General features: G+C 33.7%; 1 protein-coding gene and 1 non-coding gene across 2 annotated transcripts; both read right to left on the bottom strand.

Moving 5' to 3' along the window:
• Positions 1-230: 230 nt before the first annotated feature.
• On the bottom strand, positions 231-1,433 carry LOC105767244 (ethylene-responsive transcription factor ERF024). The gene has a single exon (XM_012586749.2). It carries the CDS (start codon positions 1,118-1,120, stop codon positions 512-514), a length of 609 nt encoding a protein of 202 aa, XP_012442203.2. The 5' UTR covers positions 1,121-1,433; the 3' UTR covers positions 231-511.
• Positions 1,434-10,704: 9,271 nt separating this feature from the next.
• Positions 10,705-10,811, bottom strand: LOC128040798 (small nucleolar RNA R71). Its single transcript, XR_008195604.1, has one exon. It is a non-coding gene; the product is annotated as a small nucleolar RNA R71 (small nucleolar RNA).
• Positions 10,812-20,984: the final 10,173 nt, after the last annotated feature.

Here is a 20,984-nt window from a genome sequence, read left to right as displayed (position 1 = left end):
GGATCCTCTGTAGTGCAAAAGAAAAACTCAATCATGACGACTAAAACTGATAATCTACAGTTGGAAGATCATCAGAATATATGTTGCTTTGTGCTGTAAACTGCACGTTGTTCCGATCAAGCCACAGACAAAGCCTGCAAAATAGCTTTTAAAACAAACCCAGCAGATGAATTCAATTGGGTCAATTTTATCTTTCAGCTTCGGACAATTATAAACAAGCAGCCTCAAAAACATTTTTATTTGCTAAAGCAAGCTTCAACTCGGACACACAGTGTACGGACACTTGGAAGATTTACAGTAATCGAGGTGAGACAAACAGCAACCCCTCATAAAAACAGAAAATCCTGTACAAAACAATCAAAAACACCCGTCCCAGGTTTGTGGTAGTAACCTTGGCACTGTTATATACTAAACAGTGTCCACTGGTCTTTGCTTTTTTCATTTTTCATTGTAAGGGAGAGCTTTCATAGTTATTTTAAGACTATTAGTATCGATATTTATATTATTACTATTAAGGGAATTTCCAAAGGTTCTCATAATCTCCGGTGTTATAAGCGGGAACATGATCAGCAGCAATGTCAATGTCCCAGCGAGGAGGACTGAGAAGCATCCCTTCAGCCATATTGGCAAGAACATTAGGCATATCAAAGATCATATCCTCATCCACAAACTCATAAGCCGTCGTGGGTTTCTCGGGCACTACCCGACTGATATTATTACCCTGACCTTCAATATCCTCATTCCCAAATAAAGCATCGTTTGCAGCCCCTAAAGCAGCCGCAGCAGAGGTAGCAGCCGCCTGGATATCCCTAGGGGACTTGGAGGCCGGCACAGGCAAAGAGGCGGCGGAGTTGGGAAAGTTAAGCTCAGCATCTTGGCCTTTTAGCGCAAGTGCCGCAACATCATAAGCAATAGCTGCCATTTCAGGAGTGGGAAATGTACCCAGCCAGATTCTGTTGGGCTTCCTCGGCTCTCTAATTTCAGACACCCATTTCCCACTGGTCCGACGCCTTACTCCCCTATATAACCGATGACGCTCCGAAGCACCACCAGCCGAAGCGGAAGCACCGCCACCGCCGCTGCTAGCATTGGAACTCTTTCTGGGTTTCGAGTAATGCATGGTGAGATGATAGTTGCAAAGACAAATGGCGGGAAGGTTCTCCTGGGTTTGAAACCGGAGATGAGAGAATCCATTTATGGGGGATGGAAATTGATGTTGCAGAGATTTGACAAAGCTCGAAAATGCTGCAAAAGTGCAAACCAGTTGTTGATGAACTGCAGTCTGCTGATAGTTGGGGTGTAAACCAGATATATGTTGGACATGTGGGTTGGACTGCGTTTTTGGCTGCTCTAAAACAAAATAGAAGAAGTGTGTTTATTTGCCTATATCTCAACAGTCATTCTTTTGGGGATTACTTCAACACCAACTTTTGTTCCCCCAATAATCATACTAAAGTTCGAAACTACAATTATTATATTTGAGAAAACATGTTCCTTCAAGAATCTAACCCCCCCCCCCCAAAAAAAAACTTGTGTCGCGTGCGTCTCATGTTTTTTCTTCTCTCTACAATACTCACCTCCATATCCCAACCATTAAAACTTCAAAAGTTTTCTAGGTAAATTATGGCCAAATTTAATTAATTATTTAGTTCAATATTTTTGATCATTTGTTTCGATGTTAATTGTTAATTGTTGCTAAAATGAATAATACTTACCTCTCTCATATTTATAATAATAAAGCGGTTAAAAGATTAAATTAACTTAAATTTAATATTTTTAATGAATTTTACACATATTTGTTAATGTATAATAAAAACCACAATTAAAGTATTGTAGAGAACCTTGTATTATGATTTAAAATTGCATTTTATCTCTTCTAATACAAAACGGAGCAAATTAATCCTTGTACATTGAATTCAAGAATAAATTAGCCTTTTTGTTAAAAATTCTATCAAATTTTATTATTAAAAATTAGTCTCTATATATCAACAGGAGATATGCATGGCACACTACGTGGCATTGTCTGATTATTCAATCAGCTAGACCAGTTTTTAATGGTAGAAATAGATAAAATTTTTAACAAAAAGGATCAATTTACTCTTTGATTTAACATATACAGACTTACCATTTTTTTAAAAATAAAAATGACAAAATGCAATTTAACTCCTAACATATAGACTTTCATAATTTTTTTTACCTAAAATCTTATTGTCTCGAAATTTTGTCTATAAAAAATTACTTTATCACTTAATTTTAGTATTATTTAAAATTTATCAACCTTTGTTTTTAAAGATACGAATGAGTGTAATTAGTTAGGTTGGGCCACAGGTGAGCCGCGTTTTACATTATATATCTCGAATTGGGTAAAATCTGATTTGTGGAATGCAATTGAGATTACTCTCTCATGTCGGTATGAAGTTTGAGATTCTAATTAATAATCATCAAATATAATGACAATTACATATAGGTGCAACTATATTTATCAGCTCTATTCAATGTATGGCAGCAATATGACAAATGATCATCCCTGTTTATTACTCTGAAACGTCTATATCAAATATATATACTTATTATTAAAACCATGGATTAATTCAATTAAAAATTAATATATTATTTCTTTTAAATGATAAATAACATTTTATGATGGTGTTTTTTTAATATATTTTTTATAAATATTAAATAAATATTTAATATAATAAAAATTATATAAAATAAGTTAATAATCAATTGTACCTCAATCAAAAATATTACCCAATCTAATCTTTAATCAAATATAAGAAATCAATAAAGTCATATTATATTCATTGTATAACACATAAGGATTGTGCCACGTGGTGAAAATTGGTACATTTTCTTTAAAATGTTTAAAATCAAAATGATAAAAAATATTTTAAAATTACAGAAATTTTAAATTTTTAGAATTTTCAAAATTATAAAAAATATATAAATATATAAATATAAAATTATTAAAATTACATTAACATTTAAAATTATAAAAAATATTTAAAATATAAAAATATAAAATATTATAAAAAGTATAAAACAGAAAATAAATTGAAATTGTATGGAGACAAATGTATAACTCAAAGTTTTTCCACGTTAATGTGATATTAATTCAAAAAGTAATGTCGTATACAGAATGATTTGTCATCTACGTAGGTAACTTGTTTTATCATGTTTATAAGAGTTACTAAGCCTTTGAAAATGTAGACCTGCCATTTGGAAACTATTTCCATTTGTCATCTCCACTTATACTCTAAATATTATCAACATTAAAAATGAAAAATTCATTAATATATAGCTCTCCAAATTATTTATCTTCTTTCAAGAATAAAGTAATAAAAATATATTTTCTAAAATTAACCGCCCTTGAGCTGTCTCCACCCAAAATTGGAGCCAAATAGTTGGATGAGGATACATTGTCGTGGTTTAAGGTGACAATCTTTTAAGGTGGAATTATTTTAGTTTTTTTTATACTTTTTTAATAATATTTTTTAAACATTTTCAATATTTTATAGGTTTTAAATATTTCTTTATAATTTTATAATTTTCTATTAATTTTAATAATTTTTATGATTTTTAAACATTTTAAAAGATTGTATTCGTTTTCATTATATGACGGGCATATCCATGGATGGAGCTTAAATCAATTTTAACAATTCAAAAGCTGAATTGATTGATTATTTATATTCAATTAAAGGCTCAACTGATTTTTAAAATGATTTTTTTATATTAACCCTTAAACAAAACAACTTAAAAGTACTTATTTAATTATTAAACACATATTTAATAAGATTTATATACAAATTCTATCACTTTTCCAACAGCCATTATACGATTAATATTAAAAGAAAATATTTGTTTTACATTAAAAAAAAGAAAAGTAAAGAACTGTTAAATATTTGATGAAGTAGCTATCGAATTCAAGAATTTTATGTTATTTAGCTTTTTTCTAGCAAGTAACTTTTAATTGCAAAATTACTTGATTTCCATTAAGTACGTATATATTTTGCACAAATGAATAATTACATTATAATGAGAGAAGAAAATGATTTACAATAAGAAAATTAAATCCTAAATATTATCTCAATCAATTTTATATTCACACAAATTTATTATTCAGCCAATGATTGAGTCCACATTTAAAAAGAAAAAGAAAATATATACGACTATATATAAAAGGAAGGCCTTAAGGCATTCCTTCATTGACACCTGTCCGGTGCTATCTTTTTCTCTCTCTCTCTCTCTTTTCTTTATAAACATAAATGGTTAGTTTTAAATTCTGGTCCCTTTATTTTATTAGATTACCTAAAATGGTTAATTTCACTTTTGGACTTTATATTACGCCTGAATTTAAGATTTAATCTACATACTTTATCTTTTTACATAATTTGTTACTTCAATGATTATAATTTCATTAGTTATTTATATAAAAAGAAGGTTATAAGTGATTCTGTCATCATAAGTGCTCTTTTTCTCTTTTTCTTTTTACCCTACAAGAGAACACAGTAGCGAATTTAGAGGGGGCTAGCAGGGCCCCCATCCCCCTTAAAATAGAAAAATTGTCATTGAAGCCCCTTTATAGTTTATAAAATTTTATATTAGTAATGGTAAAATGCACTTTGGCCCCCAAAATGATAAAAATTAATTTAATCATTTAAAAACTATAAAGATATACTCTATTAAAATGATAAAAATTCTATTTTACTATTGTAAAAGTATATAATTTAATTCTGCCCCCAAGCAAAATTTATGGCTTTGCCTCTGAGATAACAAAAAAAATTATTATTGATCTCTACTTAGCTATTTTTTAGTATTTATTTATATTTTAATTTAACATAATTCGTCGTTGACTTTATCAACGACATTAGTTGGTCTAAGTAACTAAAATCTTTAACTATTCCGATTAAAATGTGGTCATGAATATTTCTTAGAAATATCTTTCTAACACATACCAAAAATATATATTTCAAGATGATAAGTACACCTTTCTAACCAAAAAGTAAATCTATTTCGATTTTATAAGTTTGGAATGGGTAGTTTTAGGAGAACCTTTTGGCCTAAGCATTTTAATTGAAATAATCAACTGTTTGGACTAACTAAAAACAGAAGAACCAAATTATGTCAAATTAAAGTATAGATATTAAATCCTAAATTTGAAGATAATAGAAGGACCATGATCATAATTTGACCTAAGACAATCATTTGTAATTTGACCTAAGCATATCTAAAGGACCATTCATAGCATGCATTTAATTAACCATTCCAACATCCACCATTTAAGCACAAAATGCCAAGATGTCAACCATTATAAAACCACATATACATGCCAACATAACAACCAATTCATCAACAAAAATCTCATATTTACAAGCCAAATATAATGGTTATTTCATCAAACATAAAACACCTATACATGCCATTATAATCATGACTCAAAATCATCAAAATCTACCAATTAACTGATAGATAGTGTGATGGATCTCCAACAAGCTTCCAACCTAAACGAGCTTTTGATTATCTAAAAACATGGAAAAATATCACAAAGTAAGCATATAATGCTTAGTAAGTTCGTAAATCATAAACAATGCTTACCATTTCAATACATAAGCTTAAAATAATTTATGAATTAATCTAACATAGCTTGGTACAAGCTTAAGCATCCACAACAACTCAAGTTAGGGAATAAACACATAACTTAGTAAATTCACCACAGTTTTCATGAACATAAAATATAAGCATTCACACTTTTCATGAATATGGCTATACATACTTTAATCATCAACATCTCTTACCTTTCCATACTTTCATGACATTGTCAATCGGAACACTCATCGTTCCTTCCTTTTGTATGCCTATTGAACCACTTAGAATATTATCATATACGTGGGAATCTCACACACTGTGAGCTAATATATGGTCGAAACCATTTCTTTCCTTTTCCTTTACATAGATGCTCTTTCTCGAGACATAAAGGGGTTTGCTTATACAAGTTGTCGGTCGGAACGTAGCTACACAATGCTGCTCACACAAGCTATCAAGTATCCCCAACACATGTCAGAACTCAGCCATCAGTAGGACGTTTAGGACCAGCACCCGAAACATGGTAACCCTAATGACATGTCATTTGTATCCTATATTTCTAAGGTTCAAACGAGGATCAAAATTCATCAAAATATAGTTGGATTTTTCGTAGAGACAAGATATAATAATATGTCATAATAGCATTTAAATCAAACATATTAAATTGCTATTTAAACATACGAACTTACCTCGACGATAAAAATGTAGATACGACGTTGATTAATCCAAAACTTTATCTTTGCAACGATCAAAAGTCGTACGAGGCTTATCTTGATCTAAATGAATAATTTCAATTTATTCAATAATCTTCTATTCAATTCAATCCAATTTCGTATTTTTACAAAATTATGCTTTTCCCCCTAATGTTTTTATTTCATTACAATTTAGTCCCTAAGCACATAAAATGAATTTCATTCAAACTCATCCCTAACCTAAGCTAGACGAATTTCATATAGGCCCCTAGCAACTCATACATTTTATTATTTTCATAATTTCACCTTAAATATTTCACATTTTTTAATTTAATCCCTAATTGACTTTTTAACCAAAATTCACTTTATAAAAGTTGTTTATCTAACAACAAAGACTCATTTTCTTCCATCAAACATTACAACAACAAGTATACATTCATGGTAAAACCCTAGACTTTCAACAGTTTTGCAAATTAGTCCTTAGGCTAGCTAGATAAAGCTACGACTCCGAAAACATAGAAATCATTAAAAACGGGATGAAAAATACTCACATGCAAGACAAAGAGTGATGGTCGATTGTTGAATCTTCTCCAATGGCTTTTCTCTTTTAACATTCAGTGATGGTATTCAATTAGGAAGATGATACCATCTTTCTTTTAGTTTAATTTTAAGTTAATTTATTAATTTACTAATTTAACCTTAACTTATAACTTAAAATCACTTAAAATTGTGTCCATAAAGTCCAATCAAATTAGAATTGGGCTAATTACCACATAAAACCCTCAAACACTCAAGTCCATAGCTATTTAATCTTTTTAGTCTATAGAAGTCAAGTTTTGCACCTTTTTCAATTTAGTTCTTTTTATCGAATTAAGCATGCAAACGGTACAATTTCTTAAAAAAAATTTTCTACGATACTACTAACATGCTGTAGACATTAAAATAATAATAAAATAAATATTTTCATGTTGAATTTGTGGTCCCAAAGCCACTGTTCTAATTTCACTAAAAACGGGCTGTTACATTGCCATTGATGAATCTATGTGATTTTAGTTATTAAATGATGAGTTTGAAATGTTGGTTGACATTTAAAAACATTTTGTTAAGTGATTTTGATGAATTTTCTGATTAGGGACTAAATTGTTAAAATAGTAAAAGTACAAGGATTTGATATGAAATTATTACAAATGTAGGTTATTTTGTGTACCATGAATATTCAGCTAATGTGAATTTGCATTAAAAATGGTTAATTTGCATGTTTTAGCCTTAGGGACTAAATTGAATAAAATTAAAATGGTAAGGACAATTTTGTAAAAATGTAAAAAGGCTAAATTGCATAAAATACATTGTTTTACTGTCTAAATTTATAGATGGAATAAAATTATTTATTTAGATCAAGATCGAGTCGAAACTCGAGAAGAATGGAAAATTACCAAAATGCCCCTATACGTTGTCATTTCTATAATTTAGACAGGTAAGTTTGTACGTTAAAATAGTGTTTTAAAAGTTTGTTTTAAATGTTATCATGTTATGTTATATTATCATATCATGTCTCCACAGAAAATCCAACGAAGTATCGACGCCCATCGAATATGAAAAGGGATGGTGGTGATCATCGAGTATGAAAAGAGATGGTAGCGACCATCGAATATGAAAAGGGATGGCTTTGACCATCGAATATGAAAAAGGGTTGGTGACGACCATCGAATATGAAAAGGGATGGCTTCGACCATCGAATATAAAAATGGATGGTTCTGACAATCATTTAGCACACTTTTGTGAGCTCCAATAAGGGTTCTAATTGACTTCACTATGAAAAATATGGAAAGGTATGATGTACCAATGATCAAAGTATGAATATCCATGATTATGAAAGGTATGATTTAAGTGATGCTATGTTTATGTACCATATCTTACCATGTGATAAATTGCTAAGTTATGTGTTTAATCACTAGCTTGTGACTATGGTAAATGTTATGTTTATGCCTTTTGTGTTATGTAAATGAAATAGTAAATGTTCAATATGAACCAAGACATGTGTGTATGAAACTTATTGAAATGGTGATACATGGAAAACATGATATATTATGAAGGATGATAAATCCAATTGGATCATGCTCAAGTATAATGGTTATCTATGTTAAGTTCACATGAATTATATTCAATTATGCTAACATGTGTTGTTGTTGGTGCTTAAGATTGCGCCAAGTTTATGATTGAATTATATCATGTTTAATCTTAATTAAATACATTAAAACGGTAAGCGCTCAATTGGTAACATGCTCATGTCCATGAAAATGTGAAATAAATCAAAGTATGTAATTTCTTATCAATGGTTGATTATGTAGATGATTCAAAATGAGCTATGTTTAAATGCAATAGTTTGTAGTCATGGTTATGCGTATATCTTGTGTGTTATGAATATGAAACGGGTGAGGAAAGGTAATGAAATGGTAAATTCATAGTTGAAATGAAATTTGATGAAAAGGGAGTAATGAGTTTGAATGTACTATACGTGAGAAATTTATGTATGCTATGGATGGATATACCTATATAATGGATAAATATACTAAGTCGGGAATTGATAATGTTGTTTAGGCTTATGATAAGCACTAGGAACAGAATGAAAGGAAAGTAGATTGAAAAGTGTAAAATCTTATAGAAAAGTTGATTATTATCTATTAAGTCCCATAAAATCCTATCATATTATGAATGATAAATGTATGTGACATAAATGAACTTACTCATTTGTGAGTTGATGATCCTATCAATTTATGAATCTTATGGCATTGGCATAGATTTATGTTTATTCTATAAAGTTTATTAATGAAATGAAATATTATGCTTAAAGTTTATACGAACCTACTAAGCATACATTGCTTACGTAGTTATTTTCCTTTACTTTATAGATTATCAGAAGCTCGATCGGGTTGGAAGCTAGTCAAAGATCCATCACACTACCCACTAATTTTATCGATAGATTTTTATAATGGCATGTATAGGTGTTTTGTGCTTGATGATATGGTCACTATGTTTGGCTTGTAAATATGGTTTATGACTGATGACATTTTTGTACTTTTGGGATTGATGGCTAATGTTTAATTGATTTAGTGATGATATGTTTGGAATGGCCAAATTGGTATGCTTGTGTGTGATATTGGCATGAAATGTTGCTTTGAATTTTTGAAACTTATGTTATTTTGATGCATTGATGATTGGTGTTTATAAGGTGAAATTGACGTATGATTTGTGACCAAAGTGATAATTGTTGGCATGGTTGCAAAATGATCATTTATGGCATGTATTGATATAGAATTTAAATCAAATATGTTTAGTTTAATTATGACCATTTGGATATTAATTTCGTGTGATTGACATGTATCAATTGTGATATGTTTTGGCATGGAAACAAAATAGTGATAAACGGTAAATGTGCACATGTTTAGATTGATTTGATGATTATGTGTGAAGTGCCTTTTGGCATATTGGTTGTATGGATAAATGACCTATTGAATTGGTTTTAATATGCATGCTTTGGTATGCTTGAAAGCTTGATTGCATGTGCAAATATCTTGTAGGTGTGAGCTTGTAATGGGTGAAAGGAATGGCTTGAAATTAACCTATTTCTTGTCCACATGGCCTAAAACACGGGCATATGTCTCAGCCGTGTGTGACACACGGCCACGCTACACAGCCGTATGTCCCCTGTAGTTTTTAAAAGGTTACATTTCAAATGTTACACGGCTTGGCACATGGGCATGTGGCTTGGTCATGTGAACCGAGTTAGAGAGTTACATAAGCACGGACACGGGCTGGGACATGTCCCTGTGTTCCTACTTCGAATGCCCACACGGCCTAGCCACACGGTGGTGTGACCCCTACGATGTGAATTTTTCCATCTTTTTTCCATAAAGTTTTAAATGTTTCCAATTTAGTCCTGAATTGGTTCTAAAGTGTTTCTAAGCCTCGAGGGCTTGAATTAGGGACGTTATGCATATGTTTGATTGGATTTTTCAATGATTATGAAAAAGTGGAGAATGACTGATTTGAGTTATGTCTTTATGGTAATGCTTCCTAACCGTATTCCGACGATAGATACGGGTTAGGGGTGTTACAATTCAGACCATATATACAAGCTCAACAATTCGAGTTGAAGCCAGTAATGTTTCAGATGTTGCAAACAGTAGGATAGTTTGGTGGATTATCCACTGAATATCCAAGATTGCATTTAAGACTTTTTCTAGAAGTCTGTAACTCGTTTAGACAACAGACTGTTCCAGAAGACGCCTTGCAACTTAAAATTTTTTCCATATTCTTTGAAAGATTGTGCAAGGGCGTGGCTGAATGTTTTGCCATTGGGAATAGTGGCATTATAGAATGATCTTTGCTAGAGATTTTTCTAATGTATAATCCACCAAATATGAATGCCAAGCTTAGAAATGACATTACATCTTTTCGACAATCGGAGGATGAAACGCTATATGAAACCTGGGAACGATTTAAAGAATTACTTCAGAAATGTTTGATGCATGGATTCCAACACAGGACACAAATAAAGATATTTTATAATGGGTTGAATGCACATATGATTATTGTAGTTGATGCTTCTTCCAATTGTACCTTTCTGGATAAATCTTATATTGAAGCATATGAGAATTTGGAAAAAATTGGCAACAATGATTATCAATATCCTGCCACGAGAGTTGGGATGGGTAAGAAAGTTGTTGGTACCAGGGAGCTTGACGCAATCACTTTATTGATAGCCCAGGTATCTTCTTTAGCTAATATGATCAAAGCAATGAAAAGACCCACTGTAGTCTAGGAGATGAAATCAACCAAGCCATCGTGTGTTTATTGCAATGAAGACCATGTGTTTGATGAATGCCCATCAAACCCAACATCTGTATACTACATGGGTAATTTTAACTAGAATAATAACCCCTATTCCAACACCTACAATCTAGGGTCGAAGCAACAGCCGAACTTAGTTGAAATAATCAAGGTGCGAGGAATTTATACAATGTTACGAGACAGAATGATAATAGTTCACCACCTAGTTATAATAATCCTATGCTGAGGAAAAATGTTCAACAAGGTCAAGCATCATCTTCTACCTATAATGAAACCTTGTTGAAGGAATAAATGGCCAAGAATGATGCTGTAATTTATAGCCAAGTTGCATCCCTCAAAGCTCTTTAGAATCAAGTGGGGCAGATAGCGAATGTTTTAAATCTAAGGCCACAAGAAGCATTGCTAAGTGATACTGAGAATTTGAGAACACAAGAGAAGGAATAATGCAAAGCTATCACTCTCAGAAGTGGGACACAGTTGGATAATATTGTTCAAGGCACCACTGTAGAAGAGGATAACTCCAAACTTAGCCACGGAAAAAAGTCAAAATTAATTGAATAGCATACTACACCTGAAAAGGGTCAACAGAAGAATGTTGCAGCAGAGTCAGATCATGTTGCCAACAAAAATGCCAGAGCAAAACAATATCAACAACCTGAAGGATGACCACCTCTACCTTTTTCTCAATTATTCTATAACTCTAAATAGGATGTTCAGTTCAAAAGATTTTTGAATGTTTTGAAGCAACTCCATATTAACATAACGCTAGTAGAAGCTTTGGAGCATATGCCCAATTATGTGAAATTCATAAAAGATATACTGTCAAATAAGTGTAGATTGGAAGAATTTGAGGCTGTTGCTCTCACTAAAGTGTGCATAACAATGTTGATGAATAAATTACCTCCAAAGTTGAAGGACTCGGAGAGTTTCACTATCCCACGTTCAATTGGAAATCATTATGTTAGTAAGGCATTATGTGATTTAGGAACAAGTGTAAATCTAATGCCTATGTCTATTTTCAGAAAGCTGGAAATTGAGAAAGAAAGAACGACCTATTACCGTTACGTTACAATTGGCTGATCAATCCTACGCGCATCTGGAAGGTAAAATTGAAGACGTGCTAGTAAGATTAGCTAAATTTATTTTTCTTGCATATTTCCTTATTTTAGAATGTGAAGCTGACCAGGAAAACATTTTCTTACTACTGGCAGGACTTTAATTGATGTGCAGAAAGGTAAATGATCAATAGAGTACTTTCAATCTATTTGATACCTTGAAATGCGCTGATGAGAATGAAGAATGTCATGCCATTAGGTTGATAGAAATAACAGTAGAGATATGTTGAGTTCAATTTTGAGCTTAACTTATTGAACTAAATTATTTAAATTATTGATTAAATTTTGAGCAATTGAATTTTGAATTAGTCTAAATTACAGCAAGAACATCCCATGCCGTAATAATGTTTTTTTTTGCTCCAATTCAGTAATTTAATGTTAAAATTTTAAGTCATGTGCAGGTGAATGACATTTGGATTTCCGTATGAGCTCAATTTGGAATTTAATTTGCATGATTAAGTCATGAATGTTGATCATATGTGGTTGAAGCAATTAAATTAGCATTGGGACAAAAGTCGGTCCAATTAGATGTACAACAGACCAAACATGCGACAAAATCAGCAAGGAAATTAAATTGATTTCCTTCTAGCGGTGGTTACTCTAATCACATCAGCCTTGAAGAGTTTAATTAAAGTAAAACTCTACTAAGCTAAGGCTATTTTCATGTGAAAGGTTCACTAGGATAAAGGGGATAAGATCAAATTTAATTTTGAATTGTTGGAGGTTATTATCCCATAAATAGAGATGACCAAAGAATTTGAAAAAGGAGTCTAAAAGCGAGGAAAAAATACAGCAGAGAGAGGCATGGCACTCGAGCAAAGGAAAACTTCAAACCTGAATCAAGAAAAGCCTAACAAGCAATTGAAGTAGTAGCCGAGAATTTCAAATGAACGGAAGAAGGAAAGCTCGACGATTGGAGGAATTTCCTTCTCCAAACTCAGTTTGTAATTTATGTTGGTTACAAGTGATTCTTGTTTCGTTTCAATTGCTATGAGTGGTTAGAATATTCAAGCTTAGTTAGACACTTATGAAACCTGGCACAAGGAATTTATGAATTAATTTTATTTAAAATTTGGATTTGGCATTCTTGAGTTGCTTGCTTTAACGTCCAAGGAATTTTTCTAAATCAATTAGATTGATCACCTACTTAATTTAAGACTTTTCTCATACTCATCTAAGTGCAACTGAGTAATCGAATTTCTTAATTACACTTAGAACTGGTGATAATCAATTGGCATGCTGCTAATTGAAGCAACTACAGATTTAATTTCGGAAGCCGTTGGAGGATTTTCTTTAATTAACACAAGGTAAAATCTCTAACATACTGAATGCACTTTTAATTAGTCAACAAAGAATAATTAAAGGTAGGAATTCAATTACGAACATTCTCTAATTGAATTTAAATTTACTTGGGATAGGAATTCGCTTCGTAAGTGCATTTTCAGCCTTGTTGCTAAATTGGATTACTAAAATAATTTAAGATCGAAAAGGCCTTGTGCTTGGTGGATTAAGGCGTCAATAACTAAGCATCCTCTCTCTTTAATTCGACAATTTTTCAGCATTTACAATTTATGCTACATTTTACTTGTTACCAAAGAGCATTATTAGAAACCTCCCCATTTTTCCTTTCTCGCATATGTTTATATTAACTTGATTTCAATTCTTTTCAAATAGGTTTAACATGAGCTTCTTCGTGGGACGATTCCATACTTACTCTATATTACTAGTTAATATCAGTTGAGTAGGGGATTAAATTCGGTGGACGTAATGACAACTACCAAGATAGAATTTGCAAAATTTTGCCACATCAATTTTGATAGTGATTAAGACTCACTTGAGCGGAGTGACATAGTAATTTTTAGGACATTGGTGAACTTATGGAAGCTAAGCAGTTTGTGGACAAACCAAGTGATACGAGTCACAAAGGCCTTAGATGCGTATACGAAGAAAAAAGAAAATCAAGATTCACTTTCTTGTTTTCAAGAAAATCAAGAAACCAAATCTTGGTCCAATTTTGCTATTTTGAGCGATTTCAAGAATCAAGAAAATCAAGATTTCAAATCTTGGAAATCTTGGTCCAAGAAACTGAATCTTGCAACTAAGGCGCATTAGATCTCAGTTACGAGCATTAACAAGCCAATTTCGGGAGAGAATTGATTACAAGCCCAAGTTCTTAAAGACAAGGCCCAATAAGATGTTCTAAGCCCAATCCAGAAATTTAAATCAGATTTAGTTGAAAATCAGGCCAATTTGTCAAAGTGGCCCAATTTGTAAAATTTTAATTCTTTAAATACTTAGTTTTAATTTTTAGACTTTATAAATAAATTTCTATGTAAAAATTCAGTCCAAAAAGGCCTATTAAAGGCCCTGGACGAAATTCCTTTGAAAATCAATAATTAGGTTTTTTTTAGTTTTCCTATTAGGGTTAGGAAAATTGTTAGAAGGCCTATATATATGGCTTGACCAACCACCCACATTACACATTACAATTATATTGAAAATTTCAGATTTGTTTTAAGCAAATTCTCTTGAGTTTTTCTCCAAGAATTTTCTCTTGAGTTTTCTTTAGAAGTTGTCTTCACAATCTTTTAGATTGTGGGAGCCATCTTCAATCTTCTTCTTGCCATTAATCTTCATTGGAGGGGGGATTAGAGCCGTTTGAAGGGAGTTGTGAAATCTTTCGGGATTTCAAGGCTTCTTAGGACTTTTCTTTTATTTCTTGCTGTTTATATTTTCTTTTAAATTCTGCTTGTGTCGAGTTTATTTAGCTAACTTATTTGCTGTTCTTTTATTGTGTTTCAGCCTTGTCTAAACTCTAAGATCTCTTCATTATTCAAAATCCGATCAGCCCCTTTGTTCTTGGCAGCAAAGAATCGGCATCAAAATCCCTAATTTCTAGGGTTCTTGTCGATTAATTCCTTCTCTTTTGGGTGAAATTCGATTGCTGGAATTTGGGCATTACTTGCTGTTTTAATCTTTGGGCAGAATCACAATCTTTTGACTCTTCAGGAATCGTTTTGATTCATCAATTTCTTTCTTTTCTTCTTGCCGTCCCAAACCCTAGGTTCTATTAAAAATCTGATTGTTTTAATTTGTTTACTGTTTTGGTGTTCTTTGACAGAATCGGTTGATAGGAAATCAATCTTGGAGTTCGATTTCGTGTTCCTACATTCCAAAAACATCTAATCATAAGTCTTTTGATTCTTGGCTGTTCTTAGTTGATTTTGGGGATTTTATTTTTAGATCTGATTAGTTTTAATCTTATTCTCTGTTTTATTTTCAGATCTGTTTGTTTAGGGTCTCGTAAGAGTTTTCTCGTGACTTGGCAACTCGATCTTGGTCTGCGCGCAACCCTCTATCACCAAGGAAGAAGTTTGAATCCTTGGATTTATCAGATCTCTCTTTTAATCCTCCTAAGCCTTCTATAGAGGAGCCTCCCACACTGGAGTTGAAACCTTTGCCGCAACACTTAAAATATATATATTTGGGAGACAACAACATTTTACCAGTAGTAATGTTTTTGAATTTGACACTCGGGCAAGAGGTCAAGTTGTTAGAAGTCCTTGGATGATCGAAAAAGAGATTAGGATGGACCCTTGTTGATATAAAGGGAATTAGCCCTACTCTCTGCATGAGTAAAATTTGTTTGGAGGATTACCATAACAATTCTATTGAACAGTAGAGAAGACTAAATCAGATCTTGAAAAAAGTTGTCAAGAAAGAGATCATTAAGTGGCTTGATGTTGACATTATTTACCCAATATCAGACAGCTCATGGTTAAGTCCTGTACAATGTGTACCCAAGAAAAGAGTATGCATGGACTATCGTAAGCTTAATAAGGCAATTAGGAAGGACCAGTTTCCCCTACCAGTTTTTGATCAGATGTTAGATAGATTAGCTGGGAAAGATTTTTACTATTTTTTGGATGGTTATTCAAGGTATAATTTGATTACAATAGCTCCTAATGACCAAGAGAAGACCACATTCATGTCTTCGTATGGAACTTTTACATTTAGACGAATGTCATTCAGATTATGTAATGCCCCAATAACCTTTCAACATTGTATGATGGTCATATTCTTGGACATGGTGGAAAACTTCCTTAAAGTCTTCATGGACGATTTCTCTGTGTTTGGCAATGATTTTGAGGATTTCTTAAAAAATATGGAATTGGTTCTGTGTCGTTGTGAAGAAAAAAAATCTTGTTTTGAATTGGGAAAAATGCCACTTTATGGTTCGTGAAGGAATTGTTGTGGGGCATAGGATATCACAGCGAGGGATTGCAGTGAACAGTGCAAAAATTGAAGTGATAGAAAAATTACCTTCTCCTACCAGTGTCAAGGGTATTAAAAGTTTTTTAGGTCATGTGGGATTTTATATAAGATTCATTAAAGGTTTCTTAAATATATTTAAGCCCTTATGCACTTTACTGGAGCAAAATAGATCTTTCAATTTTGATGAATATTGCTTGGTAGCTTTCGAGGAATTGAAGAAACGGCCGATAGCAGCACCAATTATAATAGCTCTAGAATGGATATTGCCTTTTGAACTCATGTGTGACACCAGCGATTATGCTTTGGGAGCAATGTTGGGGCAAAGGAAAGATAAAGTACTATGTGCAATATATTATGAGAGCAGAACCCTGACGGATGCGCAGCTTAACTATACCAGCACGAAAAATGAGTTATTGGCTGTGGAGTTCGTATTTGATAAATTCCGCTCTTATCTAGTTGGTACCAAGGTAATAGTCTACACGGATCTCTCTACTATTAAGAATTTGGTGAGCAAGAAAGATGCGAAGCCAAGATACTTGGAAATTAAATATCGAAAGGGGACTGAAAATCAAGTGGCTGATCACTTGTCAATGTTAGAATCTGGAAATGAAGATGGCAATGACAAACTTATTAAAGAAGACTTTCCAGATAAGCAATTGTTAGTTGCCATGACATTACCTTGTTATGCTTAGATAGTGAACTTTTTAGTAAGTGGTGTGAAGCCACCTGATCTTAACAGCCAAAGAAGACGGAAATTCCTTCATGAAGCCAAGCATTATTATCGGGATGAACCCTTCCTATTTAGACATTGTGCTGATAAGATAATTAGGAAGTTTGTCCCTGATGACGAAATACATAACATTCTGTAACATTGTCATTTAGCTCCTTACAAAGGACATTTTGGAGGAATGAGAACTGCTGCCAAAGTACTCCAGTTAGGCTTTTATTGGCCGAGTCTATTCAATGATGCTTATGATTTTATCAATCGTGTGACCGTTGTCAGGGGACAAGAAATCTGTCAAGGAGACACAAAATGCCATTGCAAAATATTTTGGAGATTGAGTTGTTTGATGTATGGGGAATAGACTTTATGGGTCGATTTCCACCGTTAGTGGGCAACCTACACATACTATTTGCAGTGGGCTATGTCTCTAAGTGGGTTGAAGTTGTTGCGCTTCCTACTAATGATGCAATGTCAGTAATGAAGTTTTTGCACAAGAACATTTTCACAAGATTTGGTATGACTAGAGCCATTATTAGTGATGAAGGATCTCATTTTGATTGCAAGCTAGTGGCTAATGCCTTGCATCGGTATGGGGTGAAACGTAAGATTGCCACAGCATATCATCCCCAAACAAATGAACAAGCTGGGGTTTCTAATAGAAAAATCAATAAGATTCTAGAAAAAATGGTGAACCCAACTCGTAAGGATTGGTCATCAAGACTAGATGAAACTTTGTAGGCCTATCGTACTGCATTTAAAACACCGTTGAGGATGTCACCTTTTAAGCCTTTTTATGGAAAGCCATGTCATTTACCTGCTGAGCTCGAGCACAAAGCATTTTATTAAAAAAGCTGAACATGGATTGGGTCACTGTTGGCCATAAAACGTTGTTAGAGCTGAATGAAATGGAAGAATTCAGGGCACATGCATATGAAAATGCTAAGTTGTACAAGGAGAAGACCAGTGCAATAGGTGGTGTTTTTTAACTCTAGGCTCAAATTGTTTCCTGGTAAATTAAAATCTCGTTGGTTAGGTCCCTTTAAAGTAGCTCAAGTATACCCGCATGGAGCTGTTAGTATCAAAGACCTGAAAACGGGGGTCACATTCAAAGTTAGTGGACAATGCTTGAAGCACTATTGGGGTGCTCATGTGGATCGTGACAAGCAATCCATTAACCTCTGAAATGTTTGAGTTAGCTGTTTTGTTTTTTATTTTTCCATTCTTTAATTGATTTACTTTCATTTTGTTTTTATTATATGTTATCTTTAATTATTTAATGTTATTTTATTTCTATTTTTTATCTTAATTTAATGGGAAATTTTTTTTTCTAAATTTTCAGAGACAGATTAAAAGTGTGAGGTTATCTTTTTCTTTTTTTTTTTTTAATAAAAAGACCTAAAAGGTCGACCTCAATTTATTGCATCTTTTGAAACCAAGTCATGGATCTCCAAAGGGTAATCCATAAGGAAAGTCAAATTACACTTATTAATTAAGGCCCTTTTACCCAGTAAATTAGCTATCCTATTAGAATACCGACTAGCCCAAATAGTATTTGAGGAATTAAAATCCCTTAAATGTGGACAGACTTCCTTAAGGCGGTGGCCCATCATTGTTAAGTCTTTGTACCTATTGTTGATGCGGTTGACCAGACCAGCACTGTCCATTTCGAACTGGACGTCTTTGAAGTTAAACTTTTTTCGAAAATCAATGCTCTCCTCAAAAGCTCTTAACTCAGCCCAGTCAGCTTGCATTCCCGATTCGATGAAGCCCTCGCTTCCCCCTAACACGAAGCCATCCCAGTCTCGAGCAATAATCCCATATCCCATGATCGTTGGAGCAATAGTCGCGTCAAAATTTATTTTGATAATACCATTTTGGGGTTTGACCCAGTTCATCTCTACCGGTGTAACAGGCAAGATAGGCTTGTTTGTCAAATTGTGAATACGGAACTCTTTACTCAGGGACGATGCTCTTTCCGAAACTATCCTTGCTTCCTCCTCCTTACCTCTTGAAATGAAGTTGTTTTTATTGTTCCAACTGTTCCAGAGAGTAGTGATAAAGTCAGACACTGCCTGTAGATCCATCTCCCCCATAGCATCTTCGATCCAATCCACGCACCTTGTATATTCCCCATCAAGCAGCTTGTCATTAAGACCACCCACAGCCAAAATCTCACGAGCATTCGGGCATTCTTTCAAAGCGTGGATCAGGTCTCACTTTCAGGACCGAAACTCTTTTCGAATGGTGGAGATCTTTTGATAAGTAGGGAGGATTTCATTCCCTATTCTCCAACAGAAAATCCGGATCTTTGCAAGGGTCTTCATCTTCCTAATGGTTCTCCAAAAAAGACGATGCGGGTCATATCCAATCTGTTTAAGAAGCAACCAAGAATAAGCGGACTTCGATGTATAATATCCATGGGGGTTGTGGAACCACCCTTTTCTGTCATTAGGAGCATTAGGAATAATGGGGATTTTGCATATTTGCTCCCCCATATTTTGGCCGAAAATCGCATGCACTCTGTTCACGTTCCACCCCTCGTAATCATTACTCCAGAGAGCACGTGCTCATTTTTCATGGATGGTCAACTTATTAGAACCAATTAAGTCGCCAGTCAAACCCTCAAACCCCCAATTATCCTGCCAAATGTCAATGCTTCTCCCGTCTCCCATCAACCACCCAAAACCCTTTTTTAAATGTCCAGCAGGCGTGTCAATGCTTTGCCAAATATAGGAAGGTTTGTCGGATCTTTTTGGATTGAAGACACCACCATTTGGAAAATATTTTGAGCTCAAGACGCGGTAGCATAAAGTATCTTTGCAGGACATAAGCCTCCAGACTTGTCTCCCTAAGAGAGCCAAATTGAACAGACGAAGATCCCCGAAGCCAAGACCTTCCATTCCTTTGGCCAAGCAAACCCTTTCCCGATCAAGCATACACCAGCTGCGGTTTTTCTCCCCTCCCCCCACCACATGCGGCTAATCTTAGATTGGATATCCTCAAAGACACCTTTAGGAGCTAAGAACACGGGGAAGGCATATGTTGGGATGGATTGGAGGGCTGATTTGATGAAGATATCTTTGCCCCCAAATGATAAAAGTCTCTTTGACCAACTGTTCATTCTGCAATAAATACGGTCAGAGATGCTTTTAAAAACCGTAGATTTTTTCTTAGCAATGGTGAGTGGGAGACCAAGGTAATTATCAAGTTTATCCACCACTCTCGTCTTAAGCCAGCCCTCAAACAAATGACGTTGCACCACTGGAGTATTAGGACTAAAGTATACCATTGAGTTCTCAAAATTAATGCTATGACCCGAAGCTTTTTCTAAAGCTTCAATAATGTTCTTAAAAGCTTCCACCTCGATTTTCTTGTTCCTAATAAAAAGAAGAGCATCATCAGTGAAAAAGAGGTGATTAAGGGTGAATTTGGATAGGCAGTGTATTTACCTGCAATTAATATAAAAATAGCAGTGGCGGTGAAATTAGATACTGTAGCGATACTGTAGTATGAGGCAAAAAGTAAATTAAACGCACCGCACCGTACCCAATCGCCCATCTAAATCCACCCTAATACTCAGACCATTTTGACTTGCTCGGATGCCCTTAAAGATCTTAGCATTATGTGCATGGGTAAGCATGCATGAGAACGCTTCCATGCAAATCAAGAACAGATAAGGAGAGAGGGGTCCCCTTGTCGGAACCGCCTATAGCAATAGTCAGACAGCATAGAATTACACTTAAC

Source organism: Gossypium raimondii, chromosome 4, assembly GCF_025698545.1.
Source record: "Gossypium raimondii isolate GPD5lz chromosome 4, ASM2569854v1, whole genome shotgun sequence".
NCBI lineage: Eukaryota > Viridiplantae > Streptophyta > Magnoliopsida > Malvales > Malvaceae > Gossypium > Gossypium raimondii.
Note: the sequence above shows the minus strand (reverse complement) of the source record. Positions and strands in the feature narration are given on the sequence as shown.

Bases quoted from the DNA above. Each gene is read 5' to 3' on its own strand.
- LOC105767244 (XM_012586749.2), bottom strand. From the start codon at position 1,120: ATGCATTACTCGAAACCCAGAAAGAGTTCCAATGCTAGCAGCGGCGGT.